At 40.5% G+C, this 25,155-nt stretch overlaps 1 protein-coding gene across 11 annotated transcripts in view; it reads left to right on the top strand.

Annotated features, from left to right (window-relative positions):
• mllt10.L (MLLT10, histone lysine methyltransferase DOT1L cofactor L homeolog) overlaps positions 1-25,155 on the top strand; it is a 175,414-nt gene that overhangs the window by 37,236 nt on the left and 113,023 nt on the right. For 2 of the 11 annotated variants that reach the window (XM_041565523.1, XM_041565529.1), the window contains exons 1-3: positions 9,374-10,796; positions 17,645-17,724; positions 20,392-20,446. In XM_041565523.1, the coding sequence (XP_041421457.1) occupies positions 10,634-10,796; positions 17,645-17,724; positions 20,392-20,446 (298 nt within the window). In that variant the 5' untranslated portion in view covers positions 9,374-10,633. 11 annotated transcript variants of the gene reach the window in all.

Raw genomic sequence — 25,155 nt, 5'->3', positions numbered from 1 at the left:
TTTTTTTTTTTTTTTAAGTAAAAAGTACCCAAGCACTGGAGCAAATAGCTCAATATTAGCTCGCATACATCACACAAAATGCAAGCACGTACACAAAAAAAATATATATATATATATATATATATATTTTTTTTTTTTAAAACTTCTTTTTAAAGGAGAATAAAGATTTTTTTTTTCCACATTGGGGCCTTGGCTACACAAGGATTTCAGCGTGAATAAAAGCCTCTCTGCTCAGGAGTGGAAGGGCTTCCCCCAAATGCACTCTCCAGAAGGTATATACATCAACACTGACACTGTAAAAATATATTATAATTTGCATCAGTGTTTGTATTTTGTTTAATGCCTCAGACCCCCCACTCCCTGTATTCCCCGTGCATTTCTAAATTAAAGCCAGGCTCCATACTTTTTTTTACTTTTAAACCCTATACATGCACATTTAATTTAATTTTCACCCAGCTTTTGGAAAGATGCTCCTGAACCCAACAGCCATATGTATAATAATAATAGACTTTTTTTTTTAATGAAAATCCTTCAGTTATATGTTATTCTAATAATAATACACCTTTTTTATGAAAATCCTGCAGTTATAGGTTAGTCTATTGCCCCATTGTGACGTCGTCTACCCCACTCTACCGAGGGGGCAAAATAACAATAATTCAGCGAGGGTCTAGAAACAATACAAAAGGCACTTTCATATTTGGGTTGATTTTCCTCTGAATTCCCTAACATAAATTCAAGCTCGCCAAGAACGTTTTAAAATGTCTCTTTTTTTTTTTATTCCACCAAAGACCCCCTGTGAAAATGTTTCGAAATAAAACGACCGAGTTAAATCATTTGGACAGGAAGGGATAACCATATACAGTTGAACCTCAGCAGAACAGCAGGCGTTTCATTTATTTTTTTTTAATTGATCGCGGTGGTTAAAAATAAAGGGGGAGAAAAACAAACCTCCACCTTATACAAAATAACTAGGAAAAGCTACAAAATGTGCTTTTCGTGTGAAATCTTCAGAAAAGGAATATTTCGTGTAGATAAAATAATTTAGTTGCAATTCGAGGGTGATATTTACATATGTGCGCCTGATCGTTTTAATTTTAATTTATTGATTTACAAACTATTTTCATTTATTATTCGAATGTGTCGTGATATCGAGATGAGCTCGGGCATTCAATGCAATTGAATAGAATAATAATAATAAAAAAAAAAAAAGCAATGTAAGCAGATTGACTTGGACTACAATTGAGCTATTTACATACAGATACAATGTTATTATATTTATTCTTATGGTCGCGCAGTGTAGTTGCCTCCGTGTATCAGCAGAAAACAAGTAAATGTTGGGTACAAGTAGAAAGCCACTGGCAGGAATGTCTGGCTCCTTTATTAAATTGACCCGGTGATGCACACATGCTATTGCAATAACACAGCCACAGTTGGTTAACAATTAAATGGATGTTTAGGCCACGATCTGGCATGATACCTTTTCCCCATTGCTCTAGTTATTGTCATTTAAAATTCGAGGCCGCAGCGAAAGAGCCTCATCTAATCCGTTGCAGCAGCAGCAATATTCATGTTTAATCTGCAAGGTCCTCCTTTTTTACAAGTATATGTTGTGCCCCTTTAAAGGCCCTCACTTGGCTTCACACAGGTGCTGGAAAGCATTAGCCAATTAATTACAGATACAAGCCACTGTGCGAGTGTCATCACTCAAATGAGAAGGGGAGCAGCCTGGCTCATCTGTAAACACGTTACAAGCACAAAACAATAAAAGCAGCTATTTGCCTCTACATTCCAGCTAGCTCTCCCTTTCATCAATACATACTATGGGCTCACTGCTCCTACCTACACCCAAACTGCTTTATTCGTAGAAGGTGCTTGTTAGGGTTTTATTAAAGAGCAGGCACAAAAGGAATTTAAACTGGAATTTATGTAGATTCACTATTTTTTTTAATCTAGGGAAATAGCTTTAGAAAGCGTAGGCCAAAGAGTTTTTTGTGCTTCTAAATATAATATTATACTCCCATGTGCATATTTTAAAATCACACACACACATATATATAGATATATATCGATATATCGATATATATAGATATATATATAGAGAGAGATAGATATGTATAGATATATACACACATACACACACACACACACGTGCACATATGGTGCATATTTTATTTAACCAATGCACGGGTCAGGTCAATGTTTGGCCCGCCCAGAAATGCCTTTGTCAGAAGCTAAATCCCAGAAACCACAGCATATAAAATGTAGAGGTAGATTTGTCGACTATTCCTTCAGTGGAAGGAGAAATGTCCAAAACAGCTACTGTAAAAACCTGATCCTCAACTGCAAATCCCATACAACCTCCTCCCCATACAGAGGGGCTTCTGGGAGTTGTAGTTGACAACAATAGCTGCAGGGGTACAGGTTATACATTCATGTTGCAGACGATGTTTAGTGATTGATGCAAGCCACAAAGAAGTAAGCTAATATAAAATGCATAGTACAAATGTAGGACAGTAATGTGCCAAATAATAATAATAATAATAATGAGTGTAGGGGACTTATTTTATCCAAAACGAAATATGCACAGTAGTAGTAAAGCTGTAGGCATGTGTGTGTGTAGAAGTAGAGCTGTCGGCATGTGTGTGTAGTAGTATTAGTAGAGCTGTAGGCATGTGTGTGTAGTAGTAGAGCTGTAGGCATGTGTGTGTGTGTAGAAGTGGAGCTGTAGGCATGTGTGTGTAGTAGTAGTAAGTAGAGCTGTAGGCATGTGTGTAGTAGTAGTGGAGCTGTAGGCATGTGTGTAGTAGTTGTAGCAGTGGAGCTGTAGGCATGTGTGAAGTAGTAGTAGTAGTAGAGCTGTAGGCATGTGTGTGTATTAGTAGTAGTAGTAGTAGTGGAGCTGTAGACATGTGTGTGTAGTAGTTGTAGCAGTGGAGCTGTAGGTATGTGTGAAGTAGTAGTAGTAGAGCTGTAGGCATGTGTGTGTATTAGTAGTAGTAGAGCTGTAGGCATGTGTGTGTATTAGTAGTAGTGGAGCTGTAGGCATGTGTGTGTAGTAGTAGAGCTGTAGGCATGTGTGTGTGTGTAGAAGTGGAGCTGTAGGCATGTGTGTGTAGTAGTAAGTAGAGCTGTAGGCATGTGTGTAGTAGTAGTGGAGCTGTAGGCATGTGTGTAGTAGTTGTAGCAGTGGAGCTGTAGGCATGTGTGAAGTAGTAGTAGTAGTAGTAGTGGAGCTGTAGACATGTGTGTGTAGTAGTTGTAGCAGTGGAGCTGTAGGTATGTGTGAAGTAGTAGTAGTAGAGCTGTAGGCATGTGTGTGTATTAGTAGTAGTAGAGCTGTAGGCATGTGTGTGTATTAGTAGTAGTGGAGCTGTAGGCATGTGTGTGTGTAAATGAGGGCAGAGTTGTGCTATGCAGGCTCTAGTGCTCAGTAGGCCGAGTGCCAGTGGAGCTGTAATATTAGTAGCGCACATGATTAGGCACAGAGAATAATGAGGGTGATGAGGGTGTATGTAGTAATGTTAGGGGCTCTCGCCTAGTTTCCTTTGGGCCCATAAGGAGTCAGTCTCACCGCTGTGCAGCATCTGGGGCCTTGCACATACACTTGAGCTGAGGCTGCTCTTTGAGGCAAGGATTATTGCATTAAATTGATGTTATTTGCCGCAGAACCCCCCCCCCCCACTAATTCGAGGCATTAGACCGTGAGTCCAATCCATCATGGGAAAAAATGGCAGCACCCTTCTACACGGGCAGCAGCAGATAAAGTTGTGAGCAAGGAACGTGTTGCTCCTTATGGCTGCTGTACATGGAGATCCATACAAGCCGCCGCTGCTGAACTGCAACTCTCAGCCTCCCCCACCAACCAGGAGTTGTAGAACTCAAACATCTGGAAGGCCTGGCGTTAGAAATACATGCACCCCACCCCTCCCACCCTGATAAGAGGGTCAGGAATTGGGGGATTCCCTACATGGCTGCTCCAGTCTGCATCTAGAGTGTAAACTCTTTTGCCCTGGTCTCCTTGTCTTAATGTCCATGTAGCAAATCCTATTTCCCAGCTTGCATAGGCCTGAACAGCTAGAAGCATCATCACAAACTCGAGTCAGTGATCAGGAAGCGCAAGGGTTAATGCTGACAGACTGCACTTGTGTCGGCTATAGTCTGAGCTTCTCTGTAATCCGGAGCCAGCCAGATGCCCCTCTCTTTTACTATCACTGCTGGAAGTGGGCGGGCTCAAGCCGCACAACAAGGGGGAGGGGTGAGTGTGAGAATGGGACAGCCGTTAACCCTTTCAGATGGCTCCTGAGCACTGCTAGTTCCATGCTGGTCCGGCACTGCAGGATTCACTCTCCCGCATTCATCAATGAGACGTTAGAAATAAATGAATGCGGTTAAAGCACAAATTAACAGGCAGGCTGCATGACTATTTACTAAGGAACAGTGTTAATCGCCTGCAAAGCTCAAGCAAAGAAATATAGTGATTGTGGCTAGTTGGGCTTTTTTATATATTGATTTGTTGCTCCATAATGTTACATGAGTGCAATACAAATGTATTTTGCACAATTGTTAGTGGGAACAGCAATTTTCTACATTCCTTATTTACCAATAGTTTGTAGCATGGTGAGGATGCAAGGGGACAGCTCATTGGGTAATTATTACTCCTCAGGAACCTCTAGCAGGAAGTCTGTGATTCCTCTCTCTTTTTTTGTTCTATTTCAGTGGGGAGCTTTCAGACTGTTGAATCGCTAGTTTCTAGAGCACAGCACAACAGCAACTGTGTAGTACATAGTCCAAACTGCAGCCCCTCAAACAATGTAGGTCTCTATAAAAAGTATTGCATAAAACAGCTCATATGTAAAATCCTGCTTCATGTAAATAAACCATTTTCATAATAATATACTTTTCTAGTAGTATGTGCCATTGGGTAATCATAAATAGAAAATTGCCATTTTAAAAAATAAGGGCCGTCCCCTGGGACGATTCACTGTGCACACAAACATAACAAACAAACTATACTTGTTAGGTCACATGAGCCAATTAACAGACAGAGTTCTGTCTTTTGCTTCCACACTTGTAGTATTTCTGGTCAGGTGATCTCTGAGGCAGCACACAGACCATCACAAAATGGTGGTTCAAGGCAAAGGGCAATATTTACTTAAATATATATATTCCAGTTTGATAAGATTCTTTAATATGCCACTTAATTTGATATAAATTGTTGCTCAAGTATTCATTTTGGGGGTATAGTTTTCCTTCAAATGGGTGGTTCACCTTCATGGTAACTTTTAGTATGTTATAGAATTCTTAGCAACTTTTCAATTGGTCTTCATTATTTATTGTTTTTGAATTATTTGCCTTCTTCTTCTGACTCTTTCCAGTTTGCTAGGGTAATTTTGCCCTTAGCAACCAGATTGATGAAAATGCAAACTGGAGAGCTGCAAAATAAAATGCTAAATAACTCATAAAAGAGCTGTGAATATTCTAAAATATTTCCTTCTAAATGGTGCTTAGTGATGTCACATGTCAAGTCTGTGTATTATAGGATAGTCATGGTGCTATTATATGGAACTCTTTGAGGACTTATAATATCCTCATGCTTTACAACAAGAGGTACATGATTTACTATAATAAAAAGTTTTAGTGAGTCATGTGAAAGAAATGACATCACCAAGCACCTCATGACATCACCTAGCACCATTTATAAGGATATAATTTACAGGATATTGACAGCTATTATAAGTCACCAAGGAGTTCCATGATCCAAGGCCTCCAAAGTGATTTCTAAACTTTGTATATTTTACAACTGGGAGTACATGATTTATTATAATACACAAGTTTCAGTGAGTCATGTGACAGATTTTAACCAATGACATTACTAAGTACCATTTATAAGGATATAATTTACAGGCTATTGATAGCTCTTGTCTATTATAAAACAACAATACACAAGAGCCATGAATATCCTGTACATGAAATCCTTATAAATGGTACTTAGTGATGTCATTTCTGTCACATGACTCACTGAAACTTGTTTATTATAATAAAGTACCCCCTGTTGCAAAATATGAGCATTTTAGAAGTCACCTTGGAGTGCCATGACCTGTATAAAAACAGCCTTTGACCTTGTGCTCATCTGTAACTTATAATATCCTTATATTTCACAATAGGGGGTACTTTATTCACTATATAATATGAACCCTGCAGTCCCATGACCTGTAAAAAAGCACTGTGTAGTAAACATCAACATAATCCCTTCCTATATTGGAATTAAGGCTCTTACACATGGGCAGGGAAGTAGAATGCATGATCCACTGAAGGGGAACACAGGTAAGAATGACCATGTGTAAGAGCTTTAAGGCTGAGTTTGATATCATAAGATATAGGCAAACTGCAGCCCCTACCCATGCTGTTGCCCACACCTGTTTTAGCCTGTCACTAGAAATCTGTTGTCATGGCGATAGTTCACCTTAAAATTAACTTTTAGCAATAACAGCATACTTAATACAATTTCCAATCAGTCTCAATCTTTTGTGATTTTGAAAACATTTAAAAATTTTTCGTCTGCAACAATTTTACCCTGCTGTCTGGTTGCCAGGGTATATATATTACCCTAGCAACCAGGCTGCAGTTTGGAAGCTAGAATGAAAGATCAATAGAAGATTGCCAGAAAGGATTGATAAGCAATTAATTCTAACAATAAAATCCGCTCCCAGTCAAAAATCTGTTTTTGGGCAAGCATTTTCAGTTGCAGGCTGCAATTGGCGAAAAAAAGAAGGCTTAAAAAAAAACTATAATAATGAAGACCAACTGAAAATTTGCTTAGAATAGTACCATTTATAACACACTGAAAGTCAATATATATTAGGAATTTTGTCAATGTTTAAATAAACTGTATGATCATCTCTGGCTATGGGGCTTGTCCCTATAGAAATTATAATTGAGTGTATAAACTACATCTTATTTAGATGTGGTTTAATGAAGACCAACTGAAAAGTTGCTTAGAATAGTACCATCTATAACACACTGAAAGTCAATATATATTAGGAATTTTGTCAATGTTTAAATGAACTGTATGATCATCTCTGGCTATGTGGCTTGTCCCTATAGAAATTATAATTGAGTGTATAAACCACGCTCATTTGTATTTTTGTCACATGAAAATATTATCCATGTTATCTGGAAGTAGTTGCTATACCAGCAGCAATATAGTTGCCCAAAATATGAAACAATCTGTAACAATTCTCTATGCTTTGTTGCTTTTTTGGAGATGCATTGTAACAACAAAATGCTCTTTGTGATATAAGCTTTATAGTATGAACAGAATTAACAATCAGCTTAGGTTTTCTAGTAGAAAGTGATTGATTAGAATGGGCTAGGGAACAGTAATGCCAAAAAAAAGCCTAAATTAATTTATTCTTCTTGCAAATTCCATTCAGCACAAAATCATGCAGCAAAGCAAGAGTTTAGGAATATGTTGGTGTTAGGTAAATAAATGATAACATCAAATGAACTGAGCAAGGCAGATAAAACAACACTGGGCCACAGCACACACAACATTGAGGTGTCCATCAAAATGTCACTACTGGCCCTAATAGTTTCCCTTTCAATGAAATCTGAGGCACTGCCAATCCAAGTTTTTTTTTTTAACATTATTAACGGATGGCAAGCAACCAGGCCAATTAGAAGAAATTTAGAGTATGTAGCGAAGATCAAAATGCCAGGTCTGTCACAGCCCTCAGGAAAATAATCTCAAGTGCAAGACAGTGGGGGTACATTGTTAAGAGTCTTGCCCCCACTGAGCTGAAAATCGTGCAGGCAGCAAACCCCTGGTAATTGTCCCATGTGCTCTTGCCCTTAGCTAACATTTTACTCAACTTTAAAGGGATACTATCATAGGAAAAAATGTTTTTTTCTTCAAAATGCATCAGTTAATAGAGCTGTTCCAGCAGACTTCCGCACTGAAATACATTTCTCGAAAGAGCAAACTGATTTTTTATTTTGAAATCTGTCATGGGGCAAGACATATTGTCAGTTTCCCAGCTGCCTCCATTCATGTGACTTGTGCTCTGATAAACTTCTTTACTGCTGTTCTGCAAGTTGGAGTCATATGGAGTACTTTTTGACCATGCCTGTGCCACACTGATAAAGCCCATGTCCAGTTCAATGATAACGGTGGATACAGGTTATTCTGGTTTATGGTACAGGATATCAGCCATCTTAGATAAGGAAAGTTGTGGCTTTAAAGCTTACGAACCCTGGAGACTTAGGCAAGGCTGAGTAAATAAAATAGTTTCCAGAAACTGCTTCTATGGCACTAAATTATTATGGCTATTCAAGAGGCTTCAAATGTTTTTTCTCCCCTTCCTCTGGATCATCTAGCAGTTAGGCAGGTTATATACAGACTTATGGTCAGGGCATACAGGCAGATTCGGGGAGATTAGCAGGTATGGCACTCAGAGCGATTCGTTTTTTGAAGTCGCCCAAAATCGTTTTCCGAAGTCGCCCAAAATTGCCTCACAAGGAAACTTCGGAAAACAAATCGATCCGAGTGCCATCCTGCCGGCGATTTTCATTTTAGCCGGCAGGAAGGCAGTTCTGGGAGATTAGTCGCCCTGAAGAAGAGGAGATTTGTCTCCGGGTGACTAATTTCCCCCGAATCTGCCTGTGTGCCCTGACCCTTAAAGTTGAACTTGATGGACATGTGTCTTTTTTCAACCTAACTTACTATTTTACTGTGTATTATTTCCCCTTTAAAGAGCCCTTCTGAAATTCATCTTCCAAACAAATACACTGTTGCTAAGGTAACTGGGACCCTAGCAACAAGTTGTATGTATTTTTAAAGCACAAACATATTCCATAGTGCTGTACAATTGAGGAGTGTATAACTCAGACATCATACAAATACTGACAAATAGGTAGCAATGGAGACTCCATACTGAAAAGGTACAGAGCAAAGACTTATAAAGGCAGTATACACGATATACACCTTTTTTTTTTTTACATGAGTAAAATAAATAGAACTTCTGCCTATCCTTTTAATTAAAACAAATGCATATTCAATACATATTTTTATTATACGGCAGCTAGATAATTATTTTGCTTTGACACTTACTATCTTAGCTGAAGCTTTTTAAAAACAACCTCCTCTCAACCTTTGTTGTGACTGCTTTGATAGCAGGATTCCATTATGTATGGCAATTATCTTGAGTACTGGGGTGTATAAAACAATAGGTAAAGGTATGTTCAGCACAAGCCCTATTCATTGCACTCATGTTGAATTTATTTTTAGGAGCTTTTTAATTAAAGGGGCAATATACCCTGCCCCTTTAATTAAAAAGCTCCTAAAAAATAAATTCATGCTGATGTCCCCCTATAACCAGCAAATGAAAATGTATTCTGTAGGGCTATGAAAGAGCCCAAAGTCTGATGTCATGTATATGAACAGGGCTGCCCTGCATAAGGTATATTACAAATGCCTTATGTGTGTTATAAAGTATGGTTGTTTCATCTTTTAAGTCAGTGGCGGAACTACCGGGGGAGCAGGGGGTGCGAGCGGGCCAGGGCCCGCAGCCCCTCAGGGCCCCCGCTACTGTTAAGTTAACGTTTTTAAAAATGATTTGCCTTCCTGTGCTCCCACTTTCCAAATTCAAATTAGGGTCGCTGACCCCGGCAGCCAAACAACTGAATGCTTTGTCCAGCTGCAACATTTGTCACTTGTCTTGATATTCTGTCTTTTACCTATCCATTTCCCAATCTCTCATTGATACCACTTCCTGGTTGTTAGGCTAAATCAGACCCTAGCAACCAGACCACTGCTAAAGTTCCAAGCCAGGAGCTGCTTAACAAAAAGCTAAAACCATTGACAACCACAAAAATGAAGACCAACTGCCAGTTTCTGTCAGACGATCAATGCCTACGTGACGACACGATAAAAGATCATTTAAAGGCGAACGAGCCATTTTTGTTTAAGGCAACATTGGCCTCGTCTGAAAGGTTCCCTCTGTGTACCAAGGTCACGTAATACGTAGCATGAACGTGTCTTTACTTTGTAATGAATACACACATCTAACAACAAGCGGCCCTGTGACGTTTCCTATATACAACTAGCTGCCTGTTCTACGTCACCCACCATCAACATCCCCTCAATGAGTCACAGTTGCAGCTAAAGACACCCAACAGCAGCTGCGACGCTTCTCTAGAACCGCGGGAACGCGAGCAGCCCCCATTCTGTCTGCATGTGGAATCAATGGGAGGGGAAACACACAAACAAACTAGGCCACACGTGACCCGCTCTGTCACTCACCCTGCCACTTAGCCTCAAGCGCCCCGCCCCCATCCTTCCACCGCGCTGGTTGGCAGTGAGTTCAGCGTATCCGCCTATAGGGGCGCTGTTGGAGCAATTGACACGGGTGTCATCACAGCGCATGCGTGTTTGCTCCCTTTCCTCGTTGTGATCCTGCCTGTCCGGGCAGCCCCGGCGACATGAGGCGGATACAGCGTCAGTAATGCTGGAGGCGATCTCCGGCCGGCCTTGGGCGCCGAGCCCCCCAAACTTGGTCTCTTGGAGGATTGTAAAGGAGTAATCGGTGCATGTCTTTCTTTTCTTTCCCGTTTCCTTTGGCCGGGCCCCCCGTAGATGGTGTCTGGAGAGCCGGTGGTCGTGGCAGCGGAGGAAGAGCTCCCCACTAGTATGAAGGAGATGATCGGAGGCTGCTGTGTGTGCTCTGACGAAAGAGGCTGGGCCGAAAACCCACTGGTTTACTGCGACGGGCATGGCTGCAATGTGGCGGTGCATCAAGGTAACCCTGGGAGGAAGGGGAGAGTCGGGGGGGGGGGCGGGGAAGTGGGGAGGAGGGTGCGGGGAGACCACTGGGCAGGGAGAGCTGTCATGTGAGGTCAGGTGCACTGTGACACAGGCCCGACTCATACTGACCTCTCCACACGCTGGGGGAGGGGCGGTGCTGCTGCTGGTAAACACTCCGTGAGGGGATTCCTGCTGGGAAACACGTATTGGGGGCGGGGCATTGGTACCAAGTGGGGAATAAAGTAACAGACATTGGTGCTGAGGTGGATGAAGTGAGGGGACATTGGTGCCTGAGGTGAACTATGGTCTATGTAGGGTGAATAGGAACTGTGGGAACTTTGGTGCCTGAGTGAAGATAAAGTGAGGGGATATTGGTTCCAGTGGGTCATTTACTTTAGTGGGGATGTTGGTGCTTAGGGTGGGATGATGTGAGGGGATGTTGGTGCCTGGGGAGAGTTAAATGTGCTGGGGGCGCCAAAAATAAATTTGCTGGAACATTGGTGCCTCTGGGGAGATAAACTGTGGGGACAATGGTGTGTGGGGACATATAGTTCCTGTGGGGAGATCACGTTGTTGGGGACATTGGTGCCCAGAGTGGAGATGACTTTAGTTGACTTTAGTGGGGTGGTGGTGTCTGGGGGAGATGACTTTGATGGGGACATTGGCAGGCCCGGACTGGCAATCTGTGGCTTCTGGCAAATGCCAGAGGGGCTGCCATAAGGTGCCATAGAAAGTCAGTATTTAGTGGCTGGTGGGGGCTGTTGGGCCTCTTTGTGGGCTGATTGGGCCTCTGTGTACCTGAAATGCCAGGGCCTATTTAGATTCTCAGTCCTGACCTGGACATTGGTACCTTCTGGAGATGACTTTGGTTAGAAAGTTGGTGCCAGGGGGGAGGGGGCATTAACTGTGGTGACATTTGGTGCCTGAGGGAAGATGAAGTGAGGGGACATTAGCGGCGGTGGGGAGATGACTTTGGTGGGGATGTTGTTTACTGAGGGAGATGACTTTGGTTTGGTTTTGATGCAGATTTTGGTGGCGGGGGGAGGGGAGATTACATAAGTGTTCATCGGTGCCTGGGGAAGATGACTTTGGTGGGGATGTTGATGCCTGGGAGTACATGATTATGGTGGGACATTGGTGCCTTGGGGGAAGTTAATTTTGATGAGGATGTCGGTGCCTGGGGGAGATGAAGTGTGTGGTCCTCTCTCTCATTGGGGAGGAATGAAGCCAGTGGGTATCGGTGATGTTCGGAATGCAGTTAGGGTGTATTTCTTCTGGTTGACCTTATTATAAAGCATCAACATGTGCTGACATGCAGTAAATGGCTTTTGGCACTGAGAGGTATGTGGGGAAATGTGGCTAGCAGTCAAAGAAGGGACAATTTTTCTTGTAATCAGGCAGTGGAGGGGGTGTTAGTACAAAGGAGCATAAATTGGGGCCAGTGAGCACTCAGTTGGGGTTATTTCCAGGCAGCAGAAATACTGATCAATGTTCCAGTGTTGATTGCTGAGAAACATGCTTACGTGAAGTATTGGTGTGTGTGTTAAGATGCAGTGAAAGGCATGGGTGCTTATAAACGTGCCATGGTGTGTGGGGGGGGGGCATGGGTGCCAGTAAAAATTGGATGGATGATGTAAACATGCAGAAGGAGACACTGCAGCTGGTACACGGGCAGTGTGGCTGGTGTTATGCAGCTGTTGGGTGTTGTGACTGCTTAACCGGCAACCTGGGTGGTATATTTGATACTTTCATCCCAAAATATCATCCTTAAAATATATCTTTTTACATGCACTTATAATTAGCGATGGGTGGTTTTCTGTTCCTAAATATGTACCATCTGCATGAAATTACAGATTGTGAAACTACTATTTACTCAGATTCCTTGTCTCAGCCACTCTGGTAATTAATTTTCTCAAAGGCTCAATCGTGCAGTGATGTAAACAATGGCTTTCAGATGGGTTTTGACCACTGTGGCCTGAATTCACTGTTCTACAGTTAGCTGGAATCCTAGCCGTAAAGCATAACACAACTGACGTTTTGTAAGAGAGAAGAAGGCAATTGCACCATACCCTTATCGCAGCACAAAAATGACTATAATTCTTTTTAAAATATAATTTTTTTTTTTAAACTACTATTGATTGCTGAAGTAGTACGTTTTTCCATGTAGTGGACCAGGTATTGATTTAAAGGAAGAGTTCAGTATGAAAATGAAAACTAGGCAAATAAATAAGCTGTGCAAAATAAAAAACGTCTCTAATATAGTTAGCCAAAAATGTAATGCATAAAGGCTGGAGTGACTGGAAGTCTAACATAATAGCCAGAACACTACTTCCTTCCTGCTTTTCAGCTCTCTTGGTAATATGTTGATGAAGGTGTGTCAGGAACAGCGCTTCTCAAACAAAATGTTCCTATGACTGCCAAACTCTGGTGAGTAGTTAACGTGGCACATATTGTTTTTTACAATCACTCTCATGAAGGCAATGATAAATCATATTTCATAAATTATTTTTTGCTAAAATGGATTGCTACCTTTATTCGAGCTCTCTATACATCTTTACTGGTTCCTGCTGGCTATGCCCACAGATATATTATGTTGTATCTGGCAAACAGTTGCAAGATCAGTCATTCGGTGTATATAGAACAATTGATCAAAAACATGCAAGTTGCCATAATGGAGATATGATTGATTTTAGGAAAAATGGGTTGGCAGTCTTGCCATGCATGTATAGATGCCACTAGGGAACTAGGTATTGTCATGTGATTGAGCCAAACTCGCGTTCAGACTTGTATATGTGTTTCTGGAGCCAGCGTTACGAATGTTTAAGTTGTAATGTATTTGCTGTAGTTAAAGGGGTAGTTCACAGTACAAGTATCTTTAAAGGGTACCTGTCACCCTAAAAAAAATCCAAATTGTTTTCTATCACGTTAGCGAAACAAAATAAACTTTATTTCACTGTGTGAATGATTTAAATATTGTTTCCTTTGGTCCTGGAATTCACAAGTACAACAAGGAGGCAGGTGCCATTTTGTGGGCACTGTTATTAAAGGGGACCTGTTGTCCAAAGAAATAATTTCCAAATTCTTTTCTATTGTATTTGTCAAGCAAAATAACAATAGCCATTTTGTGGACCCTGTTATCAAGGCAAGCTATGCATCATCCAAAAATCTTGTTTATGAGCCAGAATGGGGCACCTAATGCCCATGCACTGGCTACACAATTAGATGGTAAGGAGGAAGAGTGACTGGTGAGGGCAGTGATATCCAGGAATTGCTAGATGGAAAGTGAAAGTAATTGTCTGCCCTGTCTCTATGTCTTAGGTATAGAGGTGGGTCTGGCAATATATGATCGACAGCTGAGACTTTTAAATACAGGTATGGGACCTGTTACCCAGAATACATCTTGAATGTACTTTATGTAAAGTCATATCTGTGACTATATATTTAAATTATGTACTTTAGGCGTAATATTCATGTTATGCAATGTTAGAGACTACATATACATTGGCTAATTGTGCCCATTGATTAGGCCACTCTTGGGGCTCTTACACACAGACGTTTTTTGCTGCGCTTCCCTGCGTTCCGCTTTCTTCCGTTCAGCCGCAGGGGAGCGCAGGAGTAAACGCACTCAATTATTGTCAAGGGGCTGTACTCACACAGACGCAAGTAAGCACCGAACGCAGATGGAATGAAACTTGCTGCGTCTCACCTGCGCCAAAGTTTGGCGCTTATATGAGTCTATGTGTGTACAGCCCCCTTGACAATAATTGAGTGCGTTTACTCCTGCGCAGCAAAAAACGTCCGTGTGTAAGAGCCCTTACTGATCTGGCGGCTTACTAATCTGTGTATGAGGCCAAAATGTTTTTTCAGGTATTAAAGGAGAACTAACCCCTAAAAAGGAAGTTATGATGAGTTACTGATAAGTTCTGTGGTTGTCTTGGGTTGGTACAGAACTCCATAACATAATTTGTTAAACTTTACTTCTCCTGTATCAGACTGGCTTAAAAATCCAATTTAATCAGGATCAGATTGTTAAGGTGGCCATACAAGGAGAGATCCGCTTGTTTGGCGATGTCGCCAAATGAGCGGATCTCTCCCCGATATGCCCACCTTGAGGTGGGCAATATCGGGCTGATCCGATCGTGGGCCCTAGGGCCCAAAGATCGGATCCTAACGGTGGCTTTACGGGCGGTCGGATCACGGGACCGCATCAACGAACAGATTTTTAGTCCCATCCGATCGAGATCTGGCCGACTTTCGGCCAGATCTTGATCGGGGAAGCCCATCGGGGGGCCCCATACACGGGCCAATAAGCTGCCGACTATGTCTGTCGGCAGCTTTTATCAGCCCGTGTATGGCCACCTTTACTTGTCTGATAATCATCTGTTGCCATTTTTATTTTATTTATTTAGTTTTTTTTGTTTGGCCTTTCTCTAAAATAACATTAAAATGCTCTCTTCATGTTTGGGTTGGTGACCCCTTGTGAACAGAAAGCATATTAAAGGGGATTTAAACCAATAAAATTTGTATATTGTAAACTATGTACCCAGGGAGCTTCTCCTGAGCATTTCTGTAATTTTATGTTATTTTTCTCAGTTTTTTGCAGTTTGCAAGATATTCACAGTTTTAGACTGCTTTTGGCTCACAGACTAAGGGTCGGTTAGTATTAGGTTTCATACGGAGTTTGTATGTATGTGATGGGATCCTTTATCTGGAAACCCGTTATCCATATTGCTCCAAATTACAGGAAGGCCATCTCCCATAGACTCCATTTTATTCAAATAATCAAAATTTTTTAAAATTATCCCCTTTTTCTTTGTAATAATATATTTTTTACTTGAGCCAAACTAATATATAATTAATTCTTATTGAAAGGTAAACGCGCCCATTGGTTTATTTAATGTTTACATTATTTTCTAGTAGATTTAAGGTATGAAGATCCATATTATGGAAAGATCCGTTATCTGGAAAACCCCGGGTTCCAGGCATTCTGCATAATTGGTCCCATACCTGTAAATGGATAAAGGATGTATCATGAGACATTGCAGCCTGAGAGAGAGTGGGGTTGCTAGTGACAGTCTAAAACTGCTAATATCTTAGAAACCACATAACATAGAAAATAAATGTAAACTGAAAAAGTAATCAGAGGATCACTCTGAGAAAGTTCACACAAATTAATATTTGGGGGTTTAGATCCCCCTTTAATAGGAGGACTGCATGTTTAGGGAGGCTTTTCAGTGAGATTGGTCCAGATATGAACTAGCGGAATTCATGTAGTTATGCATCTAGTTTTTTTTTTTTTTCCTAGACTGAAAATGAGCCAGGGCTTTACTTTAATTAATGATCAATCTGCAGCTGTCATATAGGGGTCAGTTATATTAGTGCACTTCATTAGAAAACAATGTCAGCGGTAATATCACTTCAAAGCTGCTTGTCGCGTTTCAAATCCATTGCAGCGTGCAGGAGTTTGAGAGTTCCCAGGTGCAAGCTTTCTAGTAACTGACAAATACTGCTTGGCTGCAGTTCCTCCAGCACTAGCGAATGATAAAAGCCAGCTTCCTTTCCAGGGGCTTGTCATTCCTAATGATCGGAGTAAAACTCATGTCTCTGCAATCTAAAGCAAAATGACCACTACTGTTTGGCACGTAGATTATAAATTAAAGTGGCACTATCATCCAAATAATTTTTTTGTATTCTCTTTGAAAACAGTATGTTGTTTAGTATAGCGGATTGATTTATGTTTAAATGGATGCTGTCATGGGAAAACATGTTTTTTCCAAAACGCTTCAGTTAATAGTGCTGCTCCAGCAGAATTCTGCACTGCAATCCATTTCTCAAAAGAGCAAACAGATTTTTTGATATTCAATCTTGAAATCTGACACGGGGCTATATATATTGTCCGTTTCCCAGCTGCCCCAGTCATGTGACTTGTGCCTGCACTTTAGGATGAACTACTTTCTGGCAGGCTATTTCTCCTATTTAATGTAATTGGATCGGTCTCAGTGGGACTTGGCTTTTACTATTGAGTGCTGTTCTTAGATCTTCCAGGGAGCTGTTATTTGGTGTTGAGGAGTTGCTATCTCGTTACCTTCCCATTGTTCTGTTGTTAGGCTGCTGGGGGGGGGGGGAGAGGGAGGTGGTGATATCACTCCAGCTTGCAGTACAGCAGTAAAGAGTGATTGAAGTTTATCAGAGCACAAGTCACATGACTGGGGGCAGCTGGGAAACTGACAATATGTCTAGCCCCATGTCAGATTTCAAAATTGAATATAACAAAATCTGTTTGCTCTGTTTGGATTTCAGTGCAGAATTCTGCTGGAGCAGCACTATTAACAAGTGCTTTTAAAAAAAAAAACAAAAAAAAGACTAAGATGTACGTAATCCTTATTGGAAGCAAAACCAGCCTATTGGGTTTAAATAATGTTTATTTGATTTTCTAGTAGAGGTTGTTGAGAACTTTTAGTAGGGTGTAGAGAATGGTATTCTGAGATTTTCTATTTTTTTTTTTTTATTTAGCTTTTTGTTCAGCAGCTCTCCAGTTTGCAGTTTCAGCAATCTGGTTGCTAGGCTCCAAATTACTGTAGAAACCATGCATTGATTTGAATAAGAATATGAATAGGAGAGGGCCTGAATAGAAAGATGAGTAATAAAAGAAGCAATAACAATGAATTTGTAGCCTTACAGAGCACTTGTTTTTGATGGGGTCAGCGACCTCCATTTGAAAGCTGGGAAGAGTCAAAAATGGGGGTAAAAAAAAAAAAAAACTATACTTTCTCAAGTGTGTTTTGTTTACATTTTGGTATATCGAGGGTATTATGTAATTGTATTTGTCTTTCTTTCTCACAGCTTGCTATGGCATAGTTCAAGTGCCAACCGGACCTTGGTTTTGTAGGAAATGCGAATCTCAGGAAAGAGCTGCCAGAGTGGTAAGTTATTTCATTTTTACTTGAGCTCAGTTTTCAAGAAATACTTGTAAAGCTGGCCATACACTGTAAGCTTCGCTCGTTTGGAGCGGTCGCCAAATGAGCAAGTTGTTCATCTGACAGGCCCACCTTGGGTGGGCAGTATTGTGGGAATGAGATTAAAATGCATTACAATGAAGGGGATACGTAAAGCCAGAGTGAGGGACGTATCAATGAGCTGATGCGGTCCTAGATCCGAGCAGGCTTGATTTTTCTGTTGGATCGAGGACCTCATCAATGAGCCGGTCGAAAGGACCCGAATCGGCATTTTAAATCTGCTTGTCTATGCCCACCTTTAACTACTAATAAGTATCTCGTCACTTAAAAAAGAAATATACCTTTTTTTATTGAGTTTATTTTTTCTTACAGAGACAGTAAAGCTTATGGGCAAAGTACATTGTATGGGCAGAACATTGCTTTTCTTCATATTTATACATATGGGTAGAAACTACAATATTACTGGCTTCAACTGAGCTAATTCCCTAGACAAACCTTAAAACAATGTATGATTGCTGTGTGTTATATGTATGGAGTGTGTCTTTGCAGAGGTATGAACTATGGCAGCATCTGTGCATATACAAATGACCCTTTGCCCAGAATATATACACCCCAAAATAAATATCACACAGGGTGTTTCATTAGTTGTCTGTCTGGCCATCTCACAAAATCAGAGGCACCTTTGAATGTAGCCAGAGTGCTTTAAATCTGTTCACCCTCCTCTCTGCTGCAAAAACTATTGCTAAGCCTTTCACAAGTGCAAGCCCAGACTGGTAAAATGTGGATTCTGGCAAATGCCAAAGGGGCTGCTGTAACAGGAACTATTTAATAGGCTGGTGGAGGACTGTTTGGGTCTAAGTGTGTTTGAAATGCCAGGCCTATTTTGAATCTCAGCCCAGATCTGCCTAAAGGTGGCCATACATGGAGAGATCCGCTCGTTTGGCGATGTCGCCAAACGAGCGGATCTCTCTCCGATATGCCCACCTTGAGGTGGGCATTATCGGGGCTGATCCGATCGTGGGCCCTAGGGCCCAACGATCAGATCCTAACGATGCCTAACGGGCGGTCGGATCGCGGGACCACATCAACGAACAGATGCGGCCGCGATCCAACGGGATTTTTAGTCCCTTCCGATCGAGATCTAGCCGACTTTCGGCCAGATCTCGATCGGGGAAGCCCATCGGGGGGCCCCATACACGGGCCAATAAGCTGCCGACTCGGTCTGTCGGCAGCTTTTATCGGCCCGTGTATGGCCACCTTAAGGGGTCTTATTTCGTCATTCCTTCCCCTGCGGATCTTGCAACATACCCCATTCTTCTGGATTGCTCCATACATACGAGATCTCCTGTAGTGGAAGTAGGGTTGCCACCTGGCTGGTATTTTACTGGCCTGGCCGGTAAAAATGATGGTTGATCCCAATGTTATTAATAGGGAAAAAAGATAAATATATAGGAAGGTCTGTATTTTTTTCCGGATAAGGTGGCAACCCTAAGTGGAAGCCAAGGCAAAATACCCATAAGATGCTAAAAGTTGTAGCTCAGAACCACCCTAGGCCTGAAGGTTTGGCTTTCCTGCATTTTCAATGCTCAGATGGACTATATTCGCCTCCATTTCAAACAATGTTTAAATTGAATGTTTTAATACAACTATAAATTGTTTATGAATGGGAATATATATCCCCATTTTTAACATGAGCTTATTCAGTTGTGCTTATGTTGAAAACGTACATAAAGTCTATTTACATTTCCCTTTTCTACACAAATATACCTGGTTCCATAATTTGAAAGAAAATCATGATACCTGTACAAGTTATTTTCCAAAATTCCTTAGAGACACAATGTTATGCAACCCCCACCCGTAACTTGTTCTATTGTCCATTGTGAAGTGATGAATTCTGGGACTTGAAGTCCCTCTGCTTTGCAAAGAATCCGTGCACTACCCGCTTTAGAAAACAGAGGGACTTCCAGTCCCAGAATCCATTACTTTACAATGAAAAAAAGGTAAGGGTTGGGTTGCATTACACTATGTAAATTTGGGGGGGATGGGGAACTGGTGCCTCTGTACAGAGATAGATGAACATGGTTTCCTTTCAGTTTGTGGAATCAGGTATGTTTGTGTAGAAAAAAATACATTTATATTGATTTCTGGGAGTTCAGATAGTGTTTGTGCACTTAAGAGGGGGAGGGGAATTATATTTTCTCTTTAATAAGGTGTTTCTCAAATTGCTGAACTATCTTTATTAACTTATCAAATCAGAGACTGAACTAAAGTCAGTTTGCTCTGTGTGCTGAAGCCTGCTTAATTCAGTAATGCTGCTTCCTTGTGCGTACACCTATGCAATGTTTCTACAACTGAAACATGTGTCCTAGTGAGGTGCTAATTATATTTTATTTATGAATGCATAATTAGCGTCGGTGCATAATTGCTTGGCACCAGAAATAATAGCTACCTAATAATTACATTGCATGGAATCCAGTGTAAGGGTAATGTTACATTGAATGTGTTTGATTTATTTACACAGACTCACTGCAAGAATCTTTCTCCTTAAAAACATAGATACTGTATTAATATCCCCCCAAGTAAATGCTTTCACCATTCATAATACTAAGTATTAATGTATTTTTTTTTTTAAAGAGATGTGAATTGTGTCCTCATAAGGATGGAGCTTTAAAAAGAACAGACAATGGGGGTAAGTCCACCTGCTTTCAGTAATACGGTTTTTGTGTCCTTGCAACATGTAATCTACTTTCTACACTGTGCTCATAGAGATTTGTCCAATAGATAATATCATATGAGGCACAGCCTCTGCTTCTCTCCAACTGCATTTGCTCTGCAGGTGGAGAGAAGCTTATACACTTGCCTCAGCTACTCCGTGTCTCTGCACTGACAGGCATGGCGTCGGCCTGTGGATTTCAATGAGAAAACACAAAATAATGAATTTCTACTCTGTGTCTGCTCACATGCAGATGCAGTGCATTCCATTGCAGAGACATGGCGGAGCCTCGTGTGACATTAGTCTTAGTCTATGTGTGCGGTGTGTGTGTGTATGGCAGGTCGTTAGCCAAATTTACAGGGGCTGCATATCCTATCCCCTTCCTTTGTTATTCAGATCAGTGCAATTTTACTGTTTGTTTGATCGACGACAAGTCTTCTTTTCTTCGGGGCGACTAATCTCCCTGAACTGCCTCCCGCCGGCTAGAATCTAAATCGCCGGTGGGATGGCACTGGGAGTGCTTTGCATTCCGAAGTCACCCGAAGTTTCCTTGTGAGGCAACTTCGGCCAACTTTGGAAAACGAAGTGCACCGATTTCCATCCCGCTGGCGAGTTACATTACATTACAGTTCAGGGAGATTAGTCGCCCCAAAAAAGAGGTGATTTATCATCGGGCAACTAAATCTCCCCAAATCTGAGCGTCTGTCTCTGCCCTTAACTTTGCCCACATTTAGTTTCAAACTGCTGCGCAGTCCGTGCTACGTGCTGGTTGGTTGCTATGGGCTGCTAGATAAATAGCTTAAAGTTAAATGGGTTGTTCACCTTTGAGTTAACTTTTAGTAGCCTGTAAATAGGGATATTCTGAGACCAATTGCAGTTGGTTTTCATTCTTTATTGTTTGCGGTTTATGAGTTTATTTTTATTCAGGAGCTCTCCAGTTTGCAATTTCAGCAATCTGGTTGGTAGGGGTTAAATTACCCTAGCAACCATGCACCGATTTGAATGCGAGACTGGAATATGAATAGGAGAGGCTTGAATAGAAAAATTTGTAAAAAGTAGCAATAACAATAAATTTGTAGCCTTACAGAGCATTTGTTTATTAGATGGATAGAGTCAGAAGAAGAAGGCAAATAATTCAAAAACTATAGAAGATAGATAATGAAAAGTTGCTTAGAAGTTAACGAAAAGGTGAACCACCCGTTTAAGAACATTTATTACAGTACACCTTAATATTGTTTATGTCCTGTAATGCAGGTTTTCTTCCCCTCCCTTGTAGGTGTGGGTTTTGAAGAGCAAATCCTTGTATTCTAAGTACAATGAATCCCTTTAGTAAGACAGTGGTGTGCTGAGAAAACAACACCGTTAACACTATTCACAGACTCTTAGGACCATGCACGTATGGGTAATGAATAATTGTGCTGTCCTCCTTCTATAATCCCCATGCAGCAGGAAGGACCTGCAACACATTGATTGCTGTTCTAGGCCTTCCTGGCAAACGCATTGTTGAGGTGAAAAGAGAGAAGCAGAAAGTGCCAGATGCTGTTTATAAAAATCCCATTTTATAGTGTTCATTACTATGTATCAACGTTTTGTCTTCATTAGCCTGAGAAATAATGCATGCCAGATGGACTGGATTTATCGCCCATTCCAACTTGTACCTTTAAGCTTTGGGAGTATTTTGCTCTCTCGTGTTTTTGGGAACAAGCCAACTTTCGTAAGGTAGTAGAGATAGCAACTGGAATCTTAGCTAGTCTTGACTGCTGGTAAAAAAAAATTGACAACCATTGGCTTGACATGTTTGTTTCTGCTTTTTGTATAATGACTCCTGACAAATGCCATAGTGGTGGCAATTAACTAGTGGAAAAATGTGCCCTAAAGGAGCAAGATACAAGAATGGACATTGAATTAGTCTTTGTAGGTATTGGAAAGGCCAAAAGCTAAAATAATATGTTTGTGTCATTGATAGACATATTAAAGGGGAACTATTGTGAAAATGAAAATTTGATATATGCGTCTGCATACTCAAATAAGAAACTTTCTAAATACACCCAATTAAATATTCTTCATAGTTTCTAAAATAATCAAGTTTGTTCACTATCCCTCTCTCAGCATCTGATTCTCTTTATTCTGTCTTCATGCAGCAGTTGGGTGTCAGATATTCATTGACAGATCCATTATATCTTATAGGGGGGCTTCCTTTCCTAGCAGATGAAATAGCGCTCACTCAAACAACTGATTCCAGTACAAACAAAATCCAACAAAATAACTGCCTTTTACACAAATTCTGGATGTAGAGAGACATGATACCTGGTGATTTTAAAAGAGTGAGCTCTAATACACCTCCTCTGCAAAATGAGCCCCCCTATAAGATATATTGGATCTAACTATCAATGAATATCTGACACCCAACTCCTGCATGAAGACAGAATGAAGAGAAACGGATGCTGAGAGAGAAATAGTAAAGATAAACATAATTATTTCAGAAACCGTACATAATTTTCAATTGACTGTAGTTAGAATGTTTATTATTTCAGTATGATGAAGCTTATGTTAAATTTTCATTTTCGCGATAGTTCCCCTTTAATAAGATCTGTAATGAGTATACAGCGGTAAGTTGTGGTGCAATTTAGCCTTTTCTAAAGGATTGCAAAGTAGGGTATAAATGTTTCATTGAGACTATGTATTATTAAACACGGTTATGACGGCACAGCACCTTCAAAACAACATTTGAATCTCAGCAATGTTAATTAAAATGACTCCAGCTGCTTGATAAATACTGGGTGCCAGGATAGTGATAACGGACACTTTACAGATGTCACAGCTAGCTCAGTGTGGTGTCACTTGTACTTCAGTGATAAATACTGCCTGAAATTTCATTTGAAGACTGTGCTTAGAAGCAAGGCCTGCAGACTAATAGACAGTGGCACTGAGTTGTTACCAGGTCCCAAGGTTTGTGGAAGTGACCGCACCACGATTTTTGCATAAGACCATGCAATGTAAGCTTGGCATTATAAGAAAAACACCAGCAATATGCTATTGTCTTAACTAAAGAAGTAGCTAAAAATGTTGTACATTATGTTTTGTGTTTCTGTACCAGCCCAAGGCAACCACAGCCCTTTAGCAGTAAAGATCTGTGTCTCCAAAGATGCCCCAGTAGCTCCTCATCTTCTTTTCTGCTGATTCAAAATATATAGTTCACATATAATCTAAATGTCACAACATAAGGCTGATTAGTAATTAATACAGATAATTACTACTTGGCAGTATAGAAACCAGTGCAACTAGCTTCAGAATTTAATAATCAGCCTTGTAGCATGTGCTTATATTGAAGTCCAACCTCATTTTCTGCTTTATAATTTGCGACGACCCCTAAGCTTAGGTTCTCAGAGCCCACTGAGCATGTGAGTGTCGCAGACACTTTCCAAAATGGTGACCCCCTGTGACAAGTTTGAAGTCCTGGATCATTGCTGCTATTGAAAAGCTTAAGGCTGGTGCTATAAGTTCAGTATATAAAATATGGCATTTTTAGCCATATTCATTGTTAGCGTTTAGTTCTCCTTTAACCTTATAATCACCCATTGTGCTCCTACCAGATGTAGATAAATAAGGGCGATAATTCTAGATTTTAAACAGGGAATATCTTTGATAACCTAACTTAAATTACCTTTACTAGTTTTCTGCAAATATTGAAAGCATTTTCCTTTTGCTCTCTTTGGTTTCCTACCTGTCATCTTTTCCAAAGTAAATCAATAGATCCTCAAAAATGAGGTTGGCAGCTGCTACATAACAGCACATGCAATTTTACAGCTCTTTGTCCACTGGAAGTTACATACGCAGCTTTCTGAAATTGTGAAGCCAGTAAAATAAAGTGGCAGGTTATTTTTATAAGGACTTAACATAGGATACCCAAGTGATTTTCCTTCTCACAACTGCTAAATCCTAGCGATAGATTTCTTGCCTTTATGCTTTGTGTTATTGAGACTGTCTCGTACCGTGAGCTTTCCTAGGAGGTTACGTCTGACTTCACACTAAAGATTAATTTACCTGAAATGAATGAATGGCGCACTGCTGTATTCAAGGGTTTCACCCAGTTATGGAAGCATAGTTTTTAATACTATTTTATATCATAACAGGGGATGCTGACGCAGGTCTATACTAGATATTTCATATTCAGGTGTATGTATGGATTATGAGTTATTAAAACAGTAAACACAACGTTGAAGAACCCAACTGATAATAGACTTGTAAAGGAAATTATAATGCAAGAACTGTACTTATAGTGCTTATCTGCTATTGCACTTTTTTTGTGTAGTACAGGTATGGGACCTGTTATCCAGAATACTCGGGACCTGGGGTTTTCCGGATAATGGATGTTTCCATAATTTTGGAAAACCTTAAATCTACTAGAAAATCATGTAAACATTAAATAAACCCAATAAGCTGGTTTTGCTTCCAACAAGGACTAATTATATCTTAGTTGTGATCAAGTACAAGCTAATGTTTTATTATAACAGAGAAAAAGGAAATCATTTTTAAACATTTGAATTAGTTGGTTAAAATGGAGTCTTTTGGATAATGTGTGTTCTGGATAATGGATCCCATACCTGTACAGTAATATTGTATTAATGTACGGGTGTGTGAGAGGAAAAATGTATGTTTAAAATGATTTCTTTTTAAAGTTTATT

The sequence above is a fragment of the Xenopus laevis genome, chromosome 6L (genome assembly GCF_017654675.1).
Source record: "Xenopus laevis strain J_2021 chromosome 6L, Xenopus_laevis_v10.1, whole genome shotgun sequence".
Lineage (NCBI taxonomy): Eukaryota > Metazoa > Chordata > Amphibia > Anura > Pipidae > Xenopus > Xenopus laevis.
This window is presented reverse-complemented; position numbering and strand designations above follow the sequence as displayed.